Here is a 19,565-nt window from a genome sequence, read left to right on the forward strand (position 1 = left end):
GGGAGCTCTGTACCTCGTTGTTCATGTAGTGCAGGTCCAGGGGCTGCCCAAAGGCTGTTTTCACTTTCTGCTGCACGTCTTCGTAGCGCACGGGCCGGACGAACGGGATGATCCTGGAACGAGAGAGAACCCCTGGCTGAAACCAGAAATACACCTGATAATGCAATCAAACCAGGTGGCTGAAGCCTTAAAAACACATTTGAATGCTCTCCTTTCATCCTCAAGCACTGTAGTGAGCCTTTCAAATTTAAATTTACACGCGTTGTTTCAGTGAGGAATTATTGATCTCTGGCCCATTTCCAATGGTTTGTCAAAATGCAATATTCAGCTGCAGATTTTAAATAGAATCCCTTTGCCCCTGGGCAGAGAAGTATCCTTTGCTGAATCAGTGGCTTTCACAAAACAGGATACAAATGTCCCGTGCACCTTGGCTTAAAAAATACTGCCTTGGGCACAAAACACACTCAGGGAGAGTTAAATTAAAAGCTGCAGAGGCCAAAAGAATAAAAAATTTAAGTATCCGAGTACCTGAACTCAAAATTCACTCCCTAATAATCTCCACAATGCATTTCATATTAAAAGTTTCAACAAATATTCCCACAGCAAAGTCAGTCCTGAACTCCTGAGGGAAGACAACAGCAGGTGGACACAAAGGAACCTGAAAACCCTCTTTCCCAAAGGTGGTCTGTGCCCTTAGCTCCATGTCTGTCCCCTGCATGCTCAGGTCAGACATCTCCAAACATCTGAATCATGGACTCACTATGCTGGCTTTCCAGTTTTCCATCAAATTATGGAATGGTTTGGGTTGGAAGGAACCTTAAAGATCATCTTGTTCCAAACCTGTGCAACACAGCAGGGTTTTTTCTCCAGAGCTGAGGCCAAATCTAACTGTGCAAATGTTTGTCACACATGGCTTGCTTTATTTAAAAAAAATTGCTTTATTTTTTCATTAAAGAGGCCCAAATAGACCCAAACTTAAATATAGCTTCAGCTGTAATAGCAGTGTCACAGCTGACTTGCAACAATCGAGAATATTTTTATAAGTCAGAAGATTCACATTACACTGATCAGTCTCACACTCTCCTGCTTCCTCCCTCCTGTTTTTTTATCTTCAGTCACCTTCAGCAATTGACACACAAAATCTGCCCAGATTTAAATTATTCCCCACAAAACCTGCACAGATGTAAATGATTCTGATCACTGTCCCTGGGCCCAGACCTTGTGACACACTAAACCCCAGCTCAAGCACTCAGCCATTCCCTCCCCAGGTGAATGGCAGGAGTTTTACACTCACAGACAACAACAGCCTTCAGGAATGCAAAATGTTACCCTGTGGGACCCTGTGGCACATAAAGGCTCTTCAGAAAATGACAGTACACTTTGCTTTGGTTTTATTACTGTTTTGCCTGCCTTGGAATAGCAACTCTCGATGTTTCAGGCAGAGGAACAATATGAACTTCCAGGAAAGCATCTAAAACTCTTTTATTTTGCTGGAATGTTCTGCTGTAGGAAGTTACCAAGTACTCACAAAGTCTACCTTGACAGCCATGGAAAAGGATGATTTTCACCCTCTTCAGAATAATCTGGAGGATTCAAATGCAAGCTATAGTTTACAACCCACTGTTCTAAACAAACCAGGGCCACCCAGAGCAGTGGTGGAATCATCATCTCTGCAAGTGTTCAAAAACCATGTGGATGGGGCACTGGAGGACATGTTTTAGTGGTGACCACGGTGGTGGTGCTGGGTTGGACTTGAGGACCTTAAAGGTCTTTTCCAACCTGCACAATTCTGTGATTCTGTGCCACCTCCTGCTCAGAAAGCCACTCTTCACCTCTTTGCTGCACAGGCTTCTCACCTTCTGCTTCCATGAGACCTCACTGCGTCTACACTGCAAGTCAAGCCCTCCAGGGGCAGTCACAGGACAAGGGGGAATGGTTTCCCACTGCCAGAGGGCAGGGTTAGATGGGATATTGGGAAGAAATCCTTCCCTGGGAGGGTGGGGAGGCCCTGGCACAGGTTGCCCAGAGAAGCTGTGGCTGCCCCTGGATCCCTGGAAGTGTCCAAGGCCAGGATGGAGCAACCTGGGCTAGTGAGTGGCATCCCCAGCCATGGCAGGGAGGGTGGAACAAGATGATCCTTATGGTCCCTTCCAACCAAAACCATCCTGGGTTCAAACCATCACTATGACTCTGTGATGAACCTGTGCTTTGGATAAAAGGCTTCACTTCCCATCCATCCATCCATCCATCCATGCATCCAGCTTCATCAGCCCTGGGTATCCTCTCACGAGATGCAGCTTTTGTTTTAAATAGCCCTTGTGTCAGTTGGCTTCCTCAGTCCCTTCCCAGGAAAGGTTCATCTTGCCACCAGTCCTACAACATCCAGTTATTTGGAAATAATTGTGCTTGTTAAAAAGCAGCCCACAATAACATTTTCTACATATTCCTAAGAAACCCATCCACGAAATTACAGTACTCTGGCACCACACAAATGTAATTTAGCTCTCAGTGCCTTATAAAGGCTCCCATTCTACACTCAACGCATTCAAAAGCAGAGCTGTTCTCAGGTGCCACAAATTCTATTAGTTTAAAAACTCTGTGCACTCCTCTAACACAAAATCCTGGACTGCAGGGTTTGAGGAGCCCATTCCTGCCTGACCACCTTAAATATTTGTGGTTAGATCTGGCAGCTGCTGTGAAGCCAAGCACACACACTCACATTCTGGTGCAGGCTCCCTGTCTGTAACTGCACACCGCGCTGGGAGCGGGGAATTCAGCTGAGTGAAACTGCATAATTAGACTAACACACAATCAACCTTTTCATTTTAATGTTACTTCAGAAAAAAAACCCTTTCTCCCCCCCTCCCCGAGCTCGGTGCCACCTGAAATGCACCCGGGTTGAAGACAGGCAAGATGAGAAGCTCGTGGGGATTTTGCTGCTGAGTTCCCTCGTCCTGGCACGGTGTGACAAGGAATTGTGACAGGGCACCCCCTGCCCCTGTTTTGCCCACACAAACCCCTGACACAGGAAGAAGATCTGGCTGACAAAGGAGGCAGCAGATCCCAGTGATGATCACTTCTAAAATTTCTCCCCAGGCACCAAAAGTCAGGGTTGTTTTAGGGACAGAATTCATTGCGTAGGATTTTAGCGAAAGCAACAGTTCAAGTTTTGAGGAAGATCACAAATTATTCTCCACTGCCTGCTTTGCCAACAAAGAATGCTTCTGCCTTCCTGATAAAAATCCCCAAATTTGACAAAGGAGGATACTTGAGGAGGAGCTTCAGCACCTCAGCCATAACCTTTGCTAGGACCAGGTATGAGGATCCCTGCAGACAACTTGTGCTGTCGTACCATCAACATTAAATTTGCATTTTATCACGAAACCATGAACTACTTTATGTTGGAAGTAAATGGGAGAAACCAAAGGATTCCCATAGGATGGCTGTGAGGAGTAGCACATACATTCCTGCTTACAATCCAATTAATTTCCTCCAAAATAAGGGAACTGTAACCCATCATTAAGATCACTTTTTGCCCTCAGTGAGAGCAGACTCAAAGAGACCACAGGCAAGCTTGGAGCCTTCCCGTATGTCCACACACCACCACACAGCCATTAAATGTTTTGAGAGTTCCTCTCAATGCTGTGGCAAGTAAGAGGCATTTTGAGACCTACTTTTAAATATCCAGGCAATTTTATCCATTGCAAACAATGCTGTAAAAACTGAAGCTGCTATTTCAGTTGTTTCTGGGTTTTTCTTGTAAAAGAATGTCTCTCAAAAAAGGAAATAACAAAGAAACTTTTACACCAACGAAAAAAAATCTTCCCTTGCTGTATCTGTTGCTCAATCACAGCAGGACAGTGATAGCAACAGGGCATCAGGAAGTGAGAAACTAGAAAAGAATGACACTGATTTGATCAGCTTCATTTGGTTTTAGTTAAATAAAACTAAATGGGAACATGTATGAAGCGAGACTTTCAGGCTGAATTTATTTCAGGCTGGACAGCTTTTTAATATTGCTGCAATTCACTTGCAAATAGATATTATGGAAATAAATCACTGTTTTATGACACGCCGGTCTCTAAAAATAACCAAGTTGTGTGTGACCTGTTTGTTATGGCCTTCCCTGTGTGATTTTCGTTCAGGAAAAAGAAAAGTGAAGCCAACAAAATATTTAACCTAAATTACTGATGACTGAACTGTTCTCGTAAGCAAAGAACCCAAGCACTGAAGGCCAACTTACCGTCGCTCCCCGTTGTGTTCAAACTTTATCCTGACATCATTCTGCAGGAGAAAGAACAAGAGGTGAGTTCACAATCAAATTCTGCCACACAAATGCATCACAACAGGATTTTAATGTGATTTTAAGTTTCTTGATGGAAGCTAAGGTAGACTGTGGAAACAAGTGGCTGGTATGTTTTTCAGAGAAACTGCTGAAGGAGAAAGGCAAGGAAAGGGGTAAAAACTAAGCTGTAATTTTTGTTAACTGTCACTGAAACAGAGGATCCTTTTAAGGAAAATTAAAATACCTTGAACACTGCATGGTAAAAATCTGAAATTGAGTCCTAACTGCTTATTAATCTTAACTGAAGTTAATTTTCTTTGAGCACTCAAAGCAAAGATGGAAAAGAAGAGAGATACAGAGAATGTACACATTCTATATTCTTATTCCTTCCTTTTATTCTTATTGTTTATTCTTATTCTGATTTCTATTTATTATTCTTATTTGTTATTCCTATTTGTTATTCTTCATTCTTAAGACATGGACTAAATCTCTGCTTTTGCAAAAATGCAGCCCCTGAAACTCCAACTAAGTCACAAACAGGCTGATTCTGTGTCACCTCCTAAAGCTCCTCACCTGGATCTGGGTGGTTCAAAGCACAACCACACAACCTGTGCAGTCACTGCACACTCAGAAGATGCTCTGTGGCACAGAAGAGTCAACGTGCTGAACTTTCAACTCTGGACATCGAAGTTCAAATCCCAATTTAGGTCAGAAAGATAAAAATAAAAGGGAAAAAATCTGCTCCGATAAGACTCCATAATTTCTGCTGCACAATTTCTGTGATTGGAATAGATTAAGGCATCTGTGAAAGCCTCAGACAATAGGCAATCATACATCTAGGAACTTCAAAAAAACGTGGCCAGGAAATGCTCTTTAGCTGGAGGAAGTTTCTGGCAGGCCCAGTGGTCAAGAATTCAGTTCAAAGGGATGGGATTCCTGCAGCATGGATCAGGGAAAACGAGCTCCCCAGTCCCAGCAACCACCCCCTGCAGGTGGGTACTTCATGTGTAACTTTAAAAGACAATTTTTTTAGATGTGGGAAGAGAAAGAACTTACTCTAGAATGACTCCAAAATGAAACAAACTCATCTGGATTGAGCAGTAAAGGAAAAATGCAGCAAACAGCACAGGAACAGTATCCTATAAAAGATGCCCCCCAGCCAACTCCTGATGGAACAGCTGTTCTTAGACAAATTGGATGGAGGAATGATCCCTTTGGCTCAGGATTTTCAAAGAAGTAAGTTTGTTTCTTAGACATACTGGATGGAGGAATGATCCCTTTCTATCAGGGTTTCAGGGAAGTAAGGCTCTAGGTAAGTTTTTTTTTTAATGTTAGACTATTCTAAATAGCCCAGTCTAAGGGAACTAAACAGGACTGTTTGGATGAAATGGAATTCAAGTCATTTTTCAGATTAAATGTCTGACCTCGAGACATGGTTTAGGTCCTGGAACAGCCAAGTAACACAGCTCTCATTAATTAAAATTAGACAACACTAAAAAGATCTTCAGGGCTCTTTGGAGACCTTTCTTTAACTTGCTGGTACCTAAGCAAACCAAAATCACTTTCTCAACTCCACTGCACACTTTAGAACCTGTAATTTGGAAGAAAGGGAAGGGGGATGGAATTTGGCATTTATCTCTTGCTGATTTTTCCATAAGGGATCAGACACTGGTCACTCATGTCTATTTTTTAAAGATCTAAGAAAAGGTGTTCAAAGTGATCTCAGTGTTCACATTCCAGAGAGAAACTCGAGGAGTTAAGCTTTCCAGTGCTTTCAGTTTCTCTTGAAAGCAGTGAGCCCATCAATTTTTAAAGTAAGTCATATAAACTCTCCTAAGAGCTGAGTAAAAAGGCAAATCCAAGTTTAGTGCCTCAGCGTTCCAGCACCATAAATCACGGTTACAGGTTTTGATTTCAGACATCCCTGAATTCCCGTTCAAAGCCATCCGGGGAGGATTTCTGTTCTGCTCCATCTACGGATTTGTCCAGCACATTCTAGGAAACCCCAGATCCAGCTGAACAAGTAGATTACGAGCAGGCAAAGCGTAAGGTAGACAGACATGAACTTTAAAGCCTGCTCCAAAAGGCTTAAGCCTGTAACAGGAATCAAACTGCAAAGAGTTATTTTACTGACACAGGCAACTTCTCCTGTTAATGTCAGTCTTACTGCCAGCAACTTGATCTAACCTTGTAAGACAGTAACAGACAAACAATTCTGGACTGAAATTGCTGCTTTTGCTTTGAAGTATTTCATTTAAATGACATCCAGCATCTACTGACAGAGTAAAGAGTGATTTGTTCTGTCCTTCCTTTCGACCAGAAAGTCAATACCAGAGTTTTGTTCATGAAAAAGTCTGTAGCAATGTGGAACAAACCTGGAGTGCTGCCTCCATCACTTACAGACTGCTTTGGGTGGGAAGGGACCTCAAAGCCCACCCAGTGCCACCCCTGCCATGGGCAGGGACACCTTCCACCAGCCCAGGTTGCTCCAAGCCCCGTCCAACCTGGCCTTGGACACTTGCAGGGATCCAGGGGCAGCCACAGCTTCTCTGGGCACCCTGTGCCAGGGCCTTCCCACCCTCCCAGGGGAGGATTCCTCCCCAATATCCCATCTGACCCTGCCCTCTTTCAGTTTAAAGCCATTCCCCTTGTCCTGGCACTACACTAAAACATGTACCCCCTGTAACATCAGGACAGAGCCGGGAAAGAAAAGCTTTTCCAGCCTCCCACACCTGCTTAAAGGAACCCTATGAAGGTCACAGCACAAATGGTAAAACCTACACATAATTTAGAATTGCTGATAGAGAAACAAAGCCAGTTTTCTCACCGGAATTTTTTTTTCTTCCACTGCAGAGGCACACTGGTTTGTTATTGCAGGGCTGCCCAGGAGGGGGGGACTGCTGGCATTGTGTTTTTTCTTTAAAAGGAATAAAATCATTTTTAAAAAAAGGGCAAGTTAAAAATTTTTACACTTGGTAAATTTTTTTAGCTGATCAGACCAAACAACATCACAAACACATGTGGGGGGAAGGGAGGATACTAAGATGATGCAAATTATCAAATACACACACACACATATATATATATATATAAAAAATACATAACTTTACATATATATCCTTATATATAGCTTTTAATTTTATATAGATAAACCAATATAAAATATATACTATTTTAATATAATTTATACATTATATAAAATTGTATTTATTCTAGCATATTTTGATTGTAATATTAATTAATATAATTATATTATAACATTAATTAGTAATATCATTATATTTCTATTATATTAGAAAATTATTTATATATAATACATAGTATATCTACTATATTTAATATAGTAGATATCTACTATATTTAATATAGTAGATATATACTATATTTAATACATAAATCAATATATAACTATATTTGATATAAAAATATACTATATAATAATATATAGTATATATAATATATACTATATATAATAATATAACTATATTTAATATGCAAATTAATATATGAAAATATAGTATATCTACTATATTTAATATAGTAGATATATTTAATATATTTAATATATTTAATATTATACTATATTTAATATAGTAGATATTATATATTTTATACATATTAGTATACATTATAATAATTATAATATATATTAACACACATTATTAATACATATTATATATTATATTTTAATATAGATATGAAAATTAAAATGTTCCATATTTGCCACACAGCCTGAGCAGGATGAGGGAGTTAATCCTGCCAGAAGCAGAGGCAGCAGATCCTCTGTCCTTCTGCCCCCATTTCAGGGGCTCCCTCAGTGGCCCATTACCTGTTTGTTGGTGTGAGCAGTGTCTTTATTCTTCATGGTGTCATAGCCAGGCAGCCTGTGACGCCTGCTCATCTGGAGAGCCACCAGGTCCTTCATGATGGATTTCAAGGCCTCCTGTTCATCTGCCAGGCACAAGAATTTTTGGAATAAGTGGCCTGGGTGAGCATCAGCTGTGACACTTCTTGGGGAACAACAAACCTTTTCAGGGTCTTTGCAAAGACACTGATTTTGTTTAGTCACAGAAAGCCCAAACTAACAGAATATCATGAAGTAGTAAACAAACAGATAAATTTTAAGTCTCTTGTCCAATGTCACAGAAGGATCAGAATAAATATGCCCAGCCCCTAATTGTGTTTAAAAGCCTTCACAACAAACAGTACAACCTGAGCAGATCTGCTAGATCATCACAGGTCATTTAGGGAGGGCAAACTGATGTGCTTCTGCCAAGGAAAACCTGGTAAAAATCTGTTCTTTCCCACTTTATATCCTGCTAACTCTCAATTCTTGCTTGTTAGCAGAACAAACCACAGCCAGCAGAGAGAGAAACGAAAACCCGGGCGAAGAACCATCCTGGAGTATCCCTGAACACAACTCCACTCGCACTGATTGCCCCAACACGTTCCTCTCTTCCCTCAGAACGAGCTGATGGAACAAAATTCAAACCATTTTATGAGATTTCAAGATGAAATCTGATTTGAGCAGGTTCAAATCGTCCAGCACTGAGAACACTGTCTGCTGGCAAAGTGCAACGCAGCAGGTTCAATTCAAGGCTTCTTGCCTTGCAGGAGAACACAAACACACATTGAGCTTTTTCTTGTATGTACTACTGACTAAAAATTACTTTCTGAAGTGAACATTCCTGATATAACCCATTTAATGTGTTCTCTCCCATTGCCTGTTAGTTTTGAGGAGAGAAGTGTATTTATTTAGCAAAACTTCGTATGAAATCTATAGAGAAGACATATAAGGGGGGAAATGCTCAGTAATGGTGCAAAAAGGTCTAAAAGCCACGGAAAAGAATCCTTTGCTTTAGCAAGGACAATGATCTCAAATTCTTTGAAACTGGAAAAGGTAAAAGAAGTTGCCATGTGAAGTTTTGTCCAAAATGGGACTGCACTGGCCACTGTGCTCCAGGCACTGCCACAACCAACAAAGTAGCCTCAGATGCCTCCCTTTGCTCCTGGCACAGTCACCTGGTGTCTCACACAGCAAGACTCAGAGAGTTTTTAGGGATAAAGTGTTGTTTCCTTGGCAAATTACCCAGTTAAATCCTTCCTGATACTGAGGCATTCTTCAGGCATGAAATGTGAAGCACTGATTTGATCAGCTCTGAACACCCCCAGCAGAATCTGCCCTTTCCAAACGAGTCTGGGTGGACTTGGCCACTAGTTTTGAATGTAAACCTGTTTGGTTTTTTTAATTTTTGGATAATTGGAGCTTTTGGAAGTGATGTGAGCCCCCTAAGTTATCACAGCCCTACTCAGAGGACAGTGTGTCGGGTGTGCAGTGCTTGAAATGCACAATTCCTCCCCAAGTCCCCAATCACTTGGAGGAGTTTGAACTGAAATGAGCCTTTTTGAAGCTGATTTGTAAACAACTGAAACTTCATTTTAACAATCCACCATGGCTGAACACTCATTCCTGATTCGTGGCACTGCTCTGATGGGTAATGGTTTGCATTTGGAAGAGCTGTCCTGGGAACAGCTGCTGAACATTAAATGATGGACTGACTCGCATCTGTATTTCTCTGTACAAGGGACTCACTGGGACTATTTGTTTCTTCAATTTTATGTCATGTATTTGTTCGTGAGTGTCTCCAAAGCAGTCAGTGTATGTTTTATGCACAGACTGGCTTCATAATTAATCAGTGTCTCAATAACAAACCAGATTTTCGCAATGCTTGAAGATGACAGATGTGGGACATGTACAGCCTGTGGAGCAGCCAGGGAGCAAATGCTACTAAAAGCAAAATGGGGGAAAAAATACACCTATTTGTAAGGAAGAAACACCTAAAGAAGTCCCAGGGAGAAGTCACACTAATGATATCTTTGGTACAACAAATAGCTAACCCTAACCCTAACCCTAACACTCCAGGCCCTTGTAAATATTCTCTCTCCATCTTTCCTGTTGTCTCCCTTCAGGTACTGGAGGGCCACAATCAGGTGAGTCCTAACTCAGTCCAGAGACTACCCAAGTTCTGAGGTACATCCTCTGTGGACTTCAGACTCTGCTACCAAAGCCCAGAAACATCAAGCCTGGGCCAGACCATGGAGGGGAAGAAACCTCCCAGGGCATCTGCAGAAGGTGTTAATTAGAGTAAAACTCTTAAAAAAGGAAAGCAGAGCAGAGGAAGTAAAAAAAAATCAGAGTCAAAACCCACCAAATCTCTGCTGTCCAAGACAAGCCAAACGAGACAATAACCACATTGTGGCAGTGGAGAAGGGAGAGCACTCCTTGAAATTCCAACTGCATGTAAAAGAAGCGAGGAGTGTCAGTAACACAACCAAAGCAAGAGGCTGCTTTCTGAGGAGCACATCGGCCAAAGGAAATAATTGCTGGGATCTATCTCAGCACTAAGTAACCCCTTGTGGGAGGAAAACGTGAAAAAACAGTTGTGAATGAAGCTAAAGTTCCAGGTAGGTAACAGCACAACTTTTTCTTTAAAAAAAAAAAATAAATACATGTTTCCAACTCCACATTTAACCTCTTACCTTACTGGAGTGTCTCCAATTTACCTGTATTCTTCGATTTGGATTGATATTAAGCACAGCCTTGGAGTCATCTGGCTGACAAAGGCTATAACTGTGCACAACAAAATACTACAACCTATGGATTGGCATATCCCTGGAGCTCCTACCACCCAAAACACACCAGGAAGAGCTGGGATACAAGTTTTCCACTACAGTGCAGTTTGGGTTTGGCCAGATACCAGGAGGATGAAGAAGAGCTTGTGTTGGCAGCACTCCTCTGGGCAAGAAGCAAACCAGCTAGGAAAGCAGTTTATAACTGAGGGCTCATGACAAGAAATCAAGTCAAAGAATATGTCTGTGAATAAGAGTTTGCCCCAAAACAATATCATCACTGGAAAATCAGGGTCAACGCTCACAAGGGTTGGTTACAGGTGTTTGATCCCAAATTCCAGGCTGTGTGGAGTCTCCCAGTGACTCATTTGTGTGAGGAACTGGGCACAGAGGACAGGCATCCAACCAGCTGTGTCTCAATACAGATTGCAGCTTGGTACAGGGAGAATTCGTTTATTAGCTGAGGCAATAATTTACAATCTAGTGAACTCCTAAGGGCAGCACCTGGAAGCACCAGAGCTCAAGGAGTGTTTGGACAACACTCTCAGGCACAAGATGGGATTGCTGGGGTGTCCTGTGCAGGGCCAGGGGTTGGACTGGATGATCCTTGTGGGTCCCTACTAACTCAGGATATTCTAGAATTCTACAAACCCCAGTTAGTGTCCTGCAAGGTCACTGCAAACTCACTTTCCTCTGTGCCAAAGCTGAAATCTTACTGATCTCCACAAAACTGGAACAGTTAATGTTCTGTCAAAGGTGATGGAACAGCTTCAGGTGAGTTTGAATCTTATTATACAGTTTTTAGTAGGTTTTAGTACCAAACCATATATGCTGTAATTCATCCCTGTGTTGATGAGATAGGAAATGACAGAGTATTTATCTTTTAAAAACATGAAGTTAAATACTGATCTGAGGTTGTGTAGGGAAAAAATCATCTCCAGTTAGGACAGCACTGTGATGGATTTAATGCTGAGAAGCATGAATACTTCTTTATTTCCCTCAAAACAGAGGATTTCCATAGACTGACTTGGAAAAGCACATGGGGCAACATTACATTAATCACACAATACAGAAGTTGCTACAAATGAAAACGAAGCAATTCTTGGAGTGCACTGAGAGACCCTGTTTTGCCTGGTCTCCAGCAGGTCTGGGAAACACAGTTCTGCTTTGTGCGGGAAAGATGTTGTCCAGGAAATGCTTTTCATGTTTTAAAAACTACACTCAAGGATTTTTATAACATCGATAAAAGCGAACTGCTGCTCCCAGAGAAAGCTATTCCTCTCCATAAAGCATTTATTTCAACGAATCCCTGGCTTCTTACACAGGTCTGAGCGAGTCAGAAATGGAAACTCTTTTGAAAATAAAATAAAAAAAAATTTAAAAAAATCACAAAGTTCAAACAGCGAAAGTATCTGCCCATGGGCAAAACCAGGAAGTCTGTGAACCCCTCTAACCCAGGAGGGTGTTTTATTTAGTGTGATAATGATGCCACATTAATTTAGAAGGGAAAAAAAGTGAATAAATCTCTGTTATCTACCCCCACAACAGCAAAGTTGGTTGGGGCAAGCCATTGGCAGATCCAGGGGCAACGAGGAAATTTTACACAAATTGGGTCCATGAAAAAAATCTTGGAAAGTTTCATTCTGAGTCCTTTGCTGTGGGCAGTTCTAGTGGTACCAAAACGCTGTTCTGCCCAATTTTTAGGAAATCACAAGTGACTGGTTTGTAGAGTGAGATGAAAAATCAGAGACTACCACAGACACGGGACGTGTGGGATATATTTAGGGTCCCTCTTCTCACCCAGAAGTTAAAGGAAAAGACTGGGATTTGGGATTTGAGCCGCAGCTCTGTCCCTCCCCCCGGGTGTCACTGAGCTGTGGCCGTGGGTGCGCGTGTGAGCCAAGGGAAGGAAGTGACACAGGCAGGAAAACCGAGCGGATCGAGGGAACGCCGGGACGGAGCGGGGCCGGCCCAGCGCCCACCCCGCACTGCGCGGCCCTCCCGGCACAGGGACCTCGTGCTTCTCCATGGGAGAAGCAAATATCTGTGTTTTAAAGCCTGCCAAGGTGTCTGGAGGGAAATAAACCTCAGGGATTGCCCTGGAGGTGCAAGGTTGGAGAACCGCTCCAGGTGAGTTCCAGCAAACTGTGACACCAACCACCCCCCCGTGTCCTCCAGAGCGGGTCATGAAACACAAGATGCAAGAAAAGCAGAGCATGATACAGCCCACTGTCCATTATTAATTAGATCATGTGATCACAACTGCCTAATAAACTCGGATTTTTCCCATTGTAAGGGATCTGCAGCTGTGCCATGACACACACGATGCTGTGGTGGAGCAGTCCATGGAATTGTACTTTTTCATTCTGCACTCACGTGTTTACAAACACACATTCAGCTGCCACTGGAAAATGCTTCCGTGGAAATCCAACCTCTTCCTTCTCAACAATTTTAAGCTTATGAACCACCTGCCTGGTTCTGTAGAGGAGGTACAGACAGATAATCCCGTGCCTCTCTTTACAGCAGAGAATTCTAGTGATGGATCTGCACAGATTTGTTGTCTTTACCAAATCAAACCAGAGCACAGAGGGATTGAAGTTGTTGGAGTTTAGCTTTGAGCAACATTTGCAATGCTTTATAAATTCAAAATATAAGAACTATTTATGCATGCAGACTAAATGAAGGTCAGGCTCAGAAAACTAAACTTGGTTGTAGGGAAGAAACGCTGAAGTTGTAGCCCATGAAGCCATGAAACTCCACACTTACAACAGGAGTAACTCCCTTGCCCATATGCAGATATGAATAAGTTCTGGTTCAGACCAACTAAGAATTTAATTCTAGCACGAGACCTCTCTTTAAACTTAAAGGGGAATTAGGAAGCATAACCCCCCTCTCTATAAGCAGTTTTTTATACAGGACATAGAGTCCAAATCCAAATTAATTCCAATTAATCAATCAATTTCAGTCATGGCAACTCCTCGCAGCAACATTTTCCTCCTGAAAAATTAAAAGAGTTCCTCCAACTCCTCTGCTTGTTTTTACGTGTTGCTGCCTGGGCTGAGAATGGCAAACAAGAATTCAGTGGAAGCCCCATAAAGAAAATACTATTCTGATGGACTCCCAAGCCACAATTAACACCAAAAACTCCCCCAATTAATCCGAAGCCCATCAACTCCCGTCCCAAGAAGAGCCAACCTGACCCTGGGAGGCTGCAGGAGCTCCCCGAGTCCGACCGGGCCAAGTTCAGCAAAGCCTGGGGGCAGCAGGGGAGGGGGCAGGGTGCTCGCCGCAAACACACGATTTTTTTACCATTTTCACCAAACCCTTGAAATCCCCCCACCATTTCCCGGCGGCGCTGCCGGTGCCGCGGTAACACCGGGGGCAGCGCGGCCGCGGCAGGTCCCGTCCGGCCCCTCCGCGCTGCGGGGCCGCGGCAGGTCCCGGCCCGGCCCGGGCCGCACCGGGGGCAGCGGAGCCGCGGGGACCCCCCCCCTCCATCCCGGAGGGCGCATCGCCCCCTCCCTTCCCCTCCTCTCCCCGCCTGCCCCCCCCCCGGCCCGTGAGGCGGCCCCGGTTCCCCGCGGCCTCCCCGCCGGTTGCTCACCCATGTCTGCGGGCGGCGGCGCCGCGGGCGGCGGGCGCTGCGGGTCGGCGCTGTCACCGCCGCGGCTCCATGGCGGCCGGGCCGATGGCGGGGGGAGGGAGGGCTCAGAGCCGCCGCGGCCGCCACATTCCCAGGCCCCGCGCCACCGCCGCCGCCGCCGCCGCCTCCTCCTCCCGGCGGGCGCGCTGCGGGCGGGGCGCGGGGGGTCGGCGGTGCCTCAGGGCCCGTCCCGGGGTCCCCTCGCGGGGTCCCCTCACGGTCGGTGCCCCCCCCCCCCCCCGCCGGCACAAACAAACCCGCTCGGCGGCCGCCGCGCACCCGCCGCCGCCGCCTCCTGCCAATCACAGCGGCACGCGCCGCCCGCCCGCCAATCGGCGCCCGCCCGGCGGCGCCGCGGGCCAATGGGAGCTCGGGGAGGTACATGCTCGCCCCGCCCACCCCGCTGCTGTCAATCACCCGGTTCGCTGGGGGCAGGGACACGCCCCCCTCGGCCGCCCGCGGGCCACGCCCACGGGGCTGTCAATCAAAGTGATTGACGGCGGCCCCGCCACGCCCCCTCGGCCGGGTCCTAGTGCCCGGTGTTAAACTGAGCTTAATTAGCGAACTGTGAATTATTAACGGAGCTTAATCAATCCTTTCCCAATCTCAATATATTTAGCACTGACGCACTAAGCGATTTATCAATGGTAATTCCGAATCTATGATTTCTGCCTATTTTTGAACTTTGGGGTAATAAACTATTTTTGACTTTGGGAAACTGTCTCAGTGGAAGTTCTGGGAGAGACTCTTGAACATCAAATCCAGGCTCCTAAGGCCACAGCTTCCAAGTGTCCTGGAAGAGGGACAGGTCCCGAGCTCTCTGACCCTGCTGGTTTCTGTCCTCACAAGCAAAGCTTGGCAATGAGTTTAATTGCTGCTTTCAGAGCACCTTTTTAAGAGGGGGAAAAAAAACAAAACCAAACCCAGTCCAAGAGTGATAAAAAGGCCCCCAAAAATCTGAAAGCAAGACTCTTTTGCTGTCAAAAAAAAAAAAAGTGACACAATAACCCAGAGCATTACCCAGGGCATCTGTGGCAAGAGATTTCTCTTCTAGGAGCTGTTCAAACCTGGACAATGTCCCCAGGCCCACGGGTCACTCCCACTCCCCCAGGGTCTGAAATAAGTGACAAATGTCAAAGTAGTAGAACAAACAAACAGCTTTTCTGCTTTTTAAGCCTTCAAACCCCCTGTTTCATTTCCTCCACAGTCCTGTTTCTAAGCCCTGCAATCACACACTGTGTCTGTTAAAATCAAGCTCTGGCTCCAACCTGCAGCAGTGACCTCCAGCCTGGTGTGTTTAGAGTTCAGCATTTCCTCCCCTTTCGTTTAGGAGTTTATCTTAATAAGAAAGTGTTTTTGCTCTCAGGAGTGGAACTGCTGACCTGCCACATTCACTCACTTGATGATGATTTTTTTCAGCTTTAGCATTTTGCTTTGACCAGCCAATTTGAACACAGAGACCACAAACAGAGTATATTATTGCTAAAAAAGTGACACCAAATACAAACAACTTTGAGGAGGAAACCCCCCCAAACAAACCAAACACAACAGATTTTCATAGATTTTAGGGCAAAGGGCTGATTGGCCAATCTAACTCAGGAATTCTACTCAAAATTCATAGAATCAGGAATGGTTTGGGCTGGAAGGGACCTTAAAGATCATCTTGCTGCACTCCCCTGCCACGGGCCGTGTTTAAATCAAATCATACCTTCTAAAGTGACATCCAGCCTCCAGCTGCTCTTTCCCAGCTCCTGCTCCCATCCCACCTGTGGGCTGATGTTTTCACAGTGTCTTTTCCACAAAAGGACCAGCAGAAGGGGTTTGTTGTTCTAAAAAGAAGCCCAGCCCTGGTTCCCTGGGGCGGCCAGGGCCACCCTGCTGCTGGGAAACCCACCTCGAGCAGATGTTTTAGCAGCTGCTTTTCAATCTGGCAAAGGTCTGGCAGCAAGTGCAGGGCTTTGGGAGGGTTTTTTTTTGCTCACAAACAACACAGCAGCAATGTCACAGGGGTTACAGCAACTGGATGAGCCACATTTCTTCTCCAGCCAGGAGAAGGGAACTAGATCGGAGAGGGAAATGGCTCAAAGGTGTGGGCAAGTGAAGGAATCTAAATCCACACACCAGGAGGAATTTGGGACTTAGCCAAAGCATGACAGCATTGTGTGTGATATCATGGATTTTTTTGTATTTTTTTTTAAGTGTCTAGATGGGGTAATAAAAAGATCTCATGGTGCCATACCAGGTAGACATGGAAATGGGTGAAGGAATGCTCTGATCCACAGACTGAGCCTCGGAGAGGAAGAAGCTGTGAGAAAAGCCAATAATCTGACTTTGAATCATGGAATATCCTGAGTTGAAAGGGACCCACAAGGACCATCCAGTACAACCCCTGGCCCTGCACAGACACCCCAACAATCCCCCCCTGTCCCTCAGAGCATTGTCCAAACCCTCCTGGAGCTCTGGCAGCCTTGGGGCTGTGCCCACTGCCCTGGGGAGCCTGGGCAGTGCCAACCACCCTCTAGGGGAAGAACCTTTCCCTGAGATCCAACCTGACCCTGCCCTGGCACAGCTCCAGCCCTTCCCTGGTCCTGTCCCAGCTCACCCAGAGCAGCTGTCCTGCTTTGGGCAGAAGGTTGGACTCCATGACTCCCACAGATCCCACTCTGAAGCTCCCATCTCAAAGCCAGGCTGATGCTGTGAGTGTTGACACTTCTCTTTTTCTTTAGTCCCTCCTGTCCTATTGCTCTGATGCCAGGAAAGCATTTCTAATTTTTTTTGTCTACTCTATCCCACTTCCATGCCCAGCTTGCAGCCATTTGTTTCCATGTCAAGATTATCCTTTTAATTAAGTAATACTTCCCTCTTCCCTGGAATTGTCTCTCTAAATACATCATGAAGATAATCATATCTCCTTTCAGGCTTCATTGTAAGAGAAATCCAGCCACTCTCCCTTCATAACACAAGCTTTGTATTTGTGGTATCTTCCTGGTAGCTTTTTGCCCCTGTTCAGTTTGAACTCCTCTCTCATTTGACAGCATCATCAGTGATCTTGGAACCACTTTTTGACATTCCTTTTCACAGCTTCATGGTGGCTCATCACTATCCTTTATCAACCACTAAATCCCAGTTTCCTCTCCTCACTGATTTCCAAGTAAAACACTCTCAGTATCCCTCACAAATTCCTCCTTGTCCCTAAATTCCCAGCCTGCTACATTTAATCTCATCTCTATTTCTCACTCTTCAAAGTCATCAGACCTCCAAGATATTCCAGTTCCTTCGAATTACTGAAGCCTCACACTTTTGTTCATCACCAAATTTGATTTTAATTCTCGCTTTTTGTGCCAAGGTCATTATAAAAAGGCTTTTCCTAAGAGAGGGAAGAGCCCACCCCACGCCCTGGCAGGCAGGAATTTAATATCAATTCTCCACTGCACCAGCCCTGATTTCAAACCACTCCATCGTCACCTTCCCATTTGATATTTTTGTCTATCTTGCAGCTCTTACATGTTTGCACATAAAATTCTCAGCTGAAGTCCTGTTAAGTGGGACTGATTCCATGTCCTTCATGGAGAAACTCAGTTTATTTAAGTCCAAGAGATATTAGAGCAGCGAGCTGCAGCCTGTGACAGGAGCCAGGAGCTCCCAGCAGATGGTAGGAGACACCCACCCTGGAGAAACTCACTCTTCCCATCCCCAACTGCCCGGGGTGTCTGGATTTCACTGAAGCTTCCCCCCCTCCCCTCTTCGTTCAAATTGAAAATAGAATGATTTGTCCTTAACAGCTCATCACTTCACCCACCTGTCAAGGCTAATGTGTAAAGCAACAGTTTTATCTGCTGGTTTCCCCATTTTCCAGACATTCTCCCATCACTATCTACATGAAGTGCCATCAGGACTTTTTTTTGGACCACTACAGACCCTCACACCCTTTCCCCCCCTTACAAGCTGGTAGATCCTTGCTGAGCAGGAATCCAACTTTCCACCAAAATAGGCGCCCCCATTTTGTGTAACTTGAGAAAAAAAAAGTGTAATTCTTTTTCCACCTTAATGCTTTACTAGTTTTGTGCATAATCACAGAATCCCAGGATGGTTTGGGATGGAAGGAGTTTAAAGATCACCCAGTGCCACCCCCTGCCATGGGCAGGGACACCTTCCACCAGCCCAGGTTGCTCCAAGCCCCGTCCAACCTGGCCTTGACCTTCCAAAACTGCAGCTTTCCAGCAGAGAAGTTTCACTCCTGTAAACAGCAGCTACAGAACATACTTAACTCTCCTGTTTATTCAGATTGTTTGAGGCCATTTAACGTAAAATCATCAGTAAAGACGTTCATGGAGACTCTCCAGGAGCTCCTACATTTCCAGGCAGCCCATTTGTTTTAAAAGAACTTTATAGAGGCCTAATGGTTCAATGCTGTCACGCAGCATCAAGGAAGAAAAGGAAGTGTAATCCCTATTTTAGGGATTTAAGGGCATTGCACAGAGAGACAGTGACTCGTTAAAACTTACACAGGAAGTCTGGAGTAGACCTTTGGGATTTAACTCCTGGCATCTTCCCCCAGTGTCTTAATCACTCTGCCATCGTCTTATTTTCTATTTTGGTAGTATTTCCATTTGCTGAAGTGTACCTGACTCAAAGAGCCTCTTTTCCTTGCTATCAGATGTACTATTTCTTCTTTCCTTCCTGTTTCCCTTCTTGTTTAGGTAGACACATCCTTCCTGAGGAGCTGAGCAGGCTCCAGGCTCCTTGTCCCATGCCAAAACTTCCTTATTCTACATCTTGGACTCCACAGCCAGAGAAAGTGGGGGAGGAGGGGAAACCCTGTCAATAGAATCAGAGAATCCCAGAATGGTTTGGGTTGGAAGGGACCTTAAAGCCCATCCAGTGCCACCCCCTGCCATGGGCAGGGACACCTTCCACCAGCCCAGGTTGCTCCAAGCCCCGTCCAACCTGGCCTTGGACACTTCCAGGGCTGGGGCAGCCAATCTTCAAGGATGCATGGAAGCATTC

General features: G+C 44.9%; 1 protein-coding gene across 3 annotated transcripts in view; it reads right to left on the minus strand.

The window, feature by feature from the left end:
* MAP3K3 (mitogen-activated protein kinase kinase kinase 3) overlaps positions 1-14,812 on the minus strand; it is a 40,597-nt gene extending 25,785 nt beyond the window's left edge. For all 3 annotated transcript variants that reach the window (XM_064636659.1, XM_064636660.1, XM_064636658.1), the window contains exons 1-5: positions 14,520-14,812; positions 8,115-8,236; positions 7,113-7,202; positions 4,244-4,284; positions 14-113 (exon numbers count right to left, since the gene is read on the minus strand). In XM_064636659.1, the coding sequence (XP_064492729.1) occupies positions 14-113; positions 4,244-4,284; positions 7,113-7,202; positions 8,115-8,236; positions 14,520-14,523 (357 nt within the window). In that variant the 5' untranslated portion in view covers positions 14,524-14,812. The remainder of the gene's footprint in view (positions 1-13; positions 114-4,243; positions 4,285-7,112; positions 7,203-8,114; positions 8,237-14,519) is intronic.
* Positions 14,813-19,565: the final 4,753 nt, after the last annotated feature.

The sequence above is a fragment of the Pseudopipra pipra genome, chromosome 26 (assembly GCF_036250125.1).
Source record: "Pseudopipra pipra isolate bDixPip1 chromosome 26, bDixPip1.hap1, whole genome shotgun sequence".
Taxonomy (NCBI): Eukaryota; Metazoa; Chordata; class Aves; order Passeriformes; family Pipridae; genus Pseudopipra; species Pseudopipra pipra.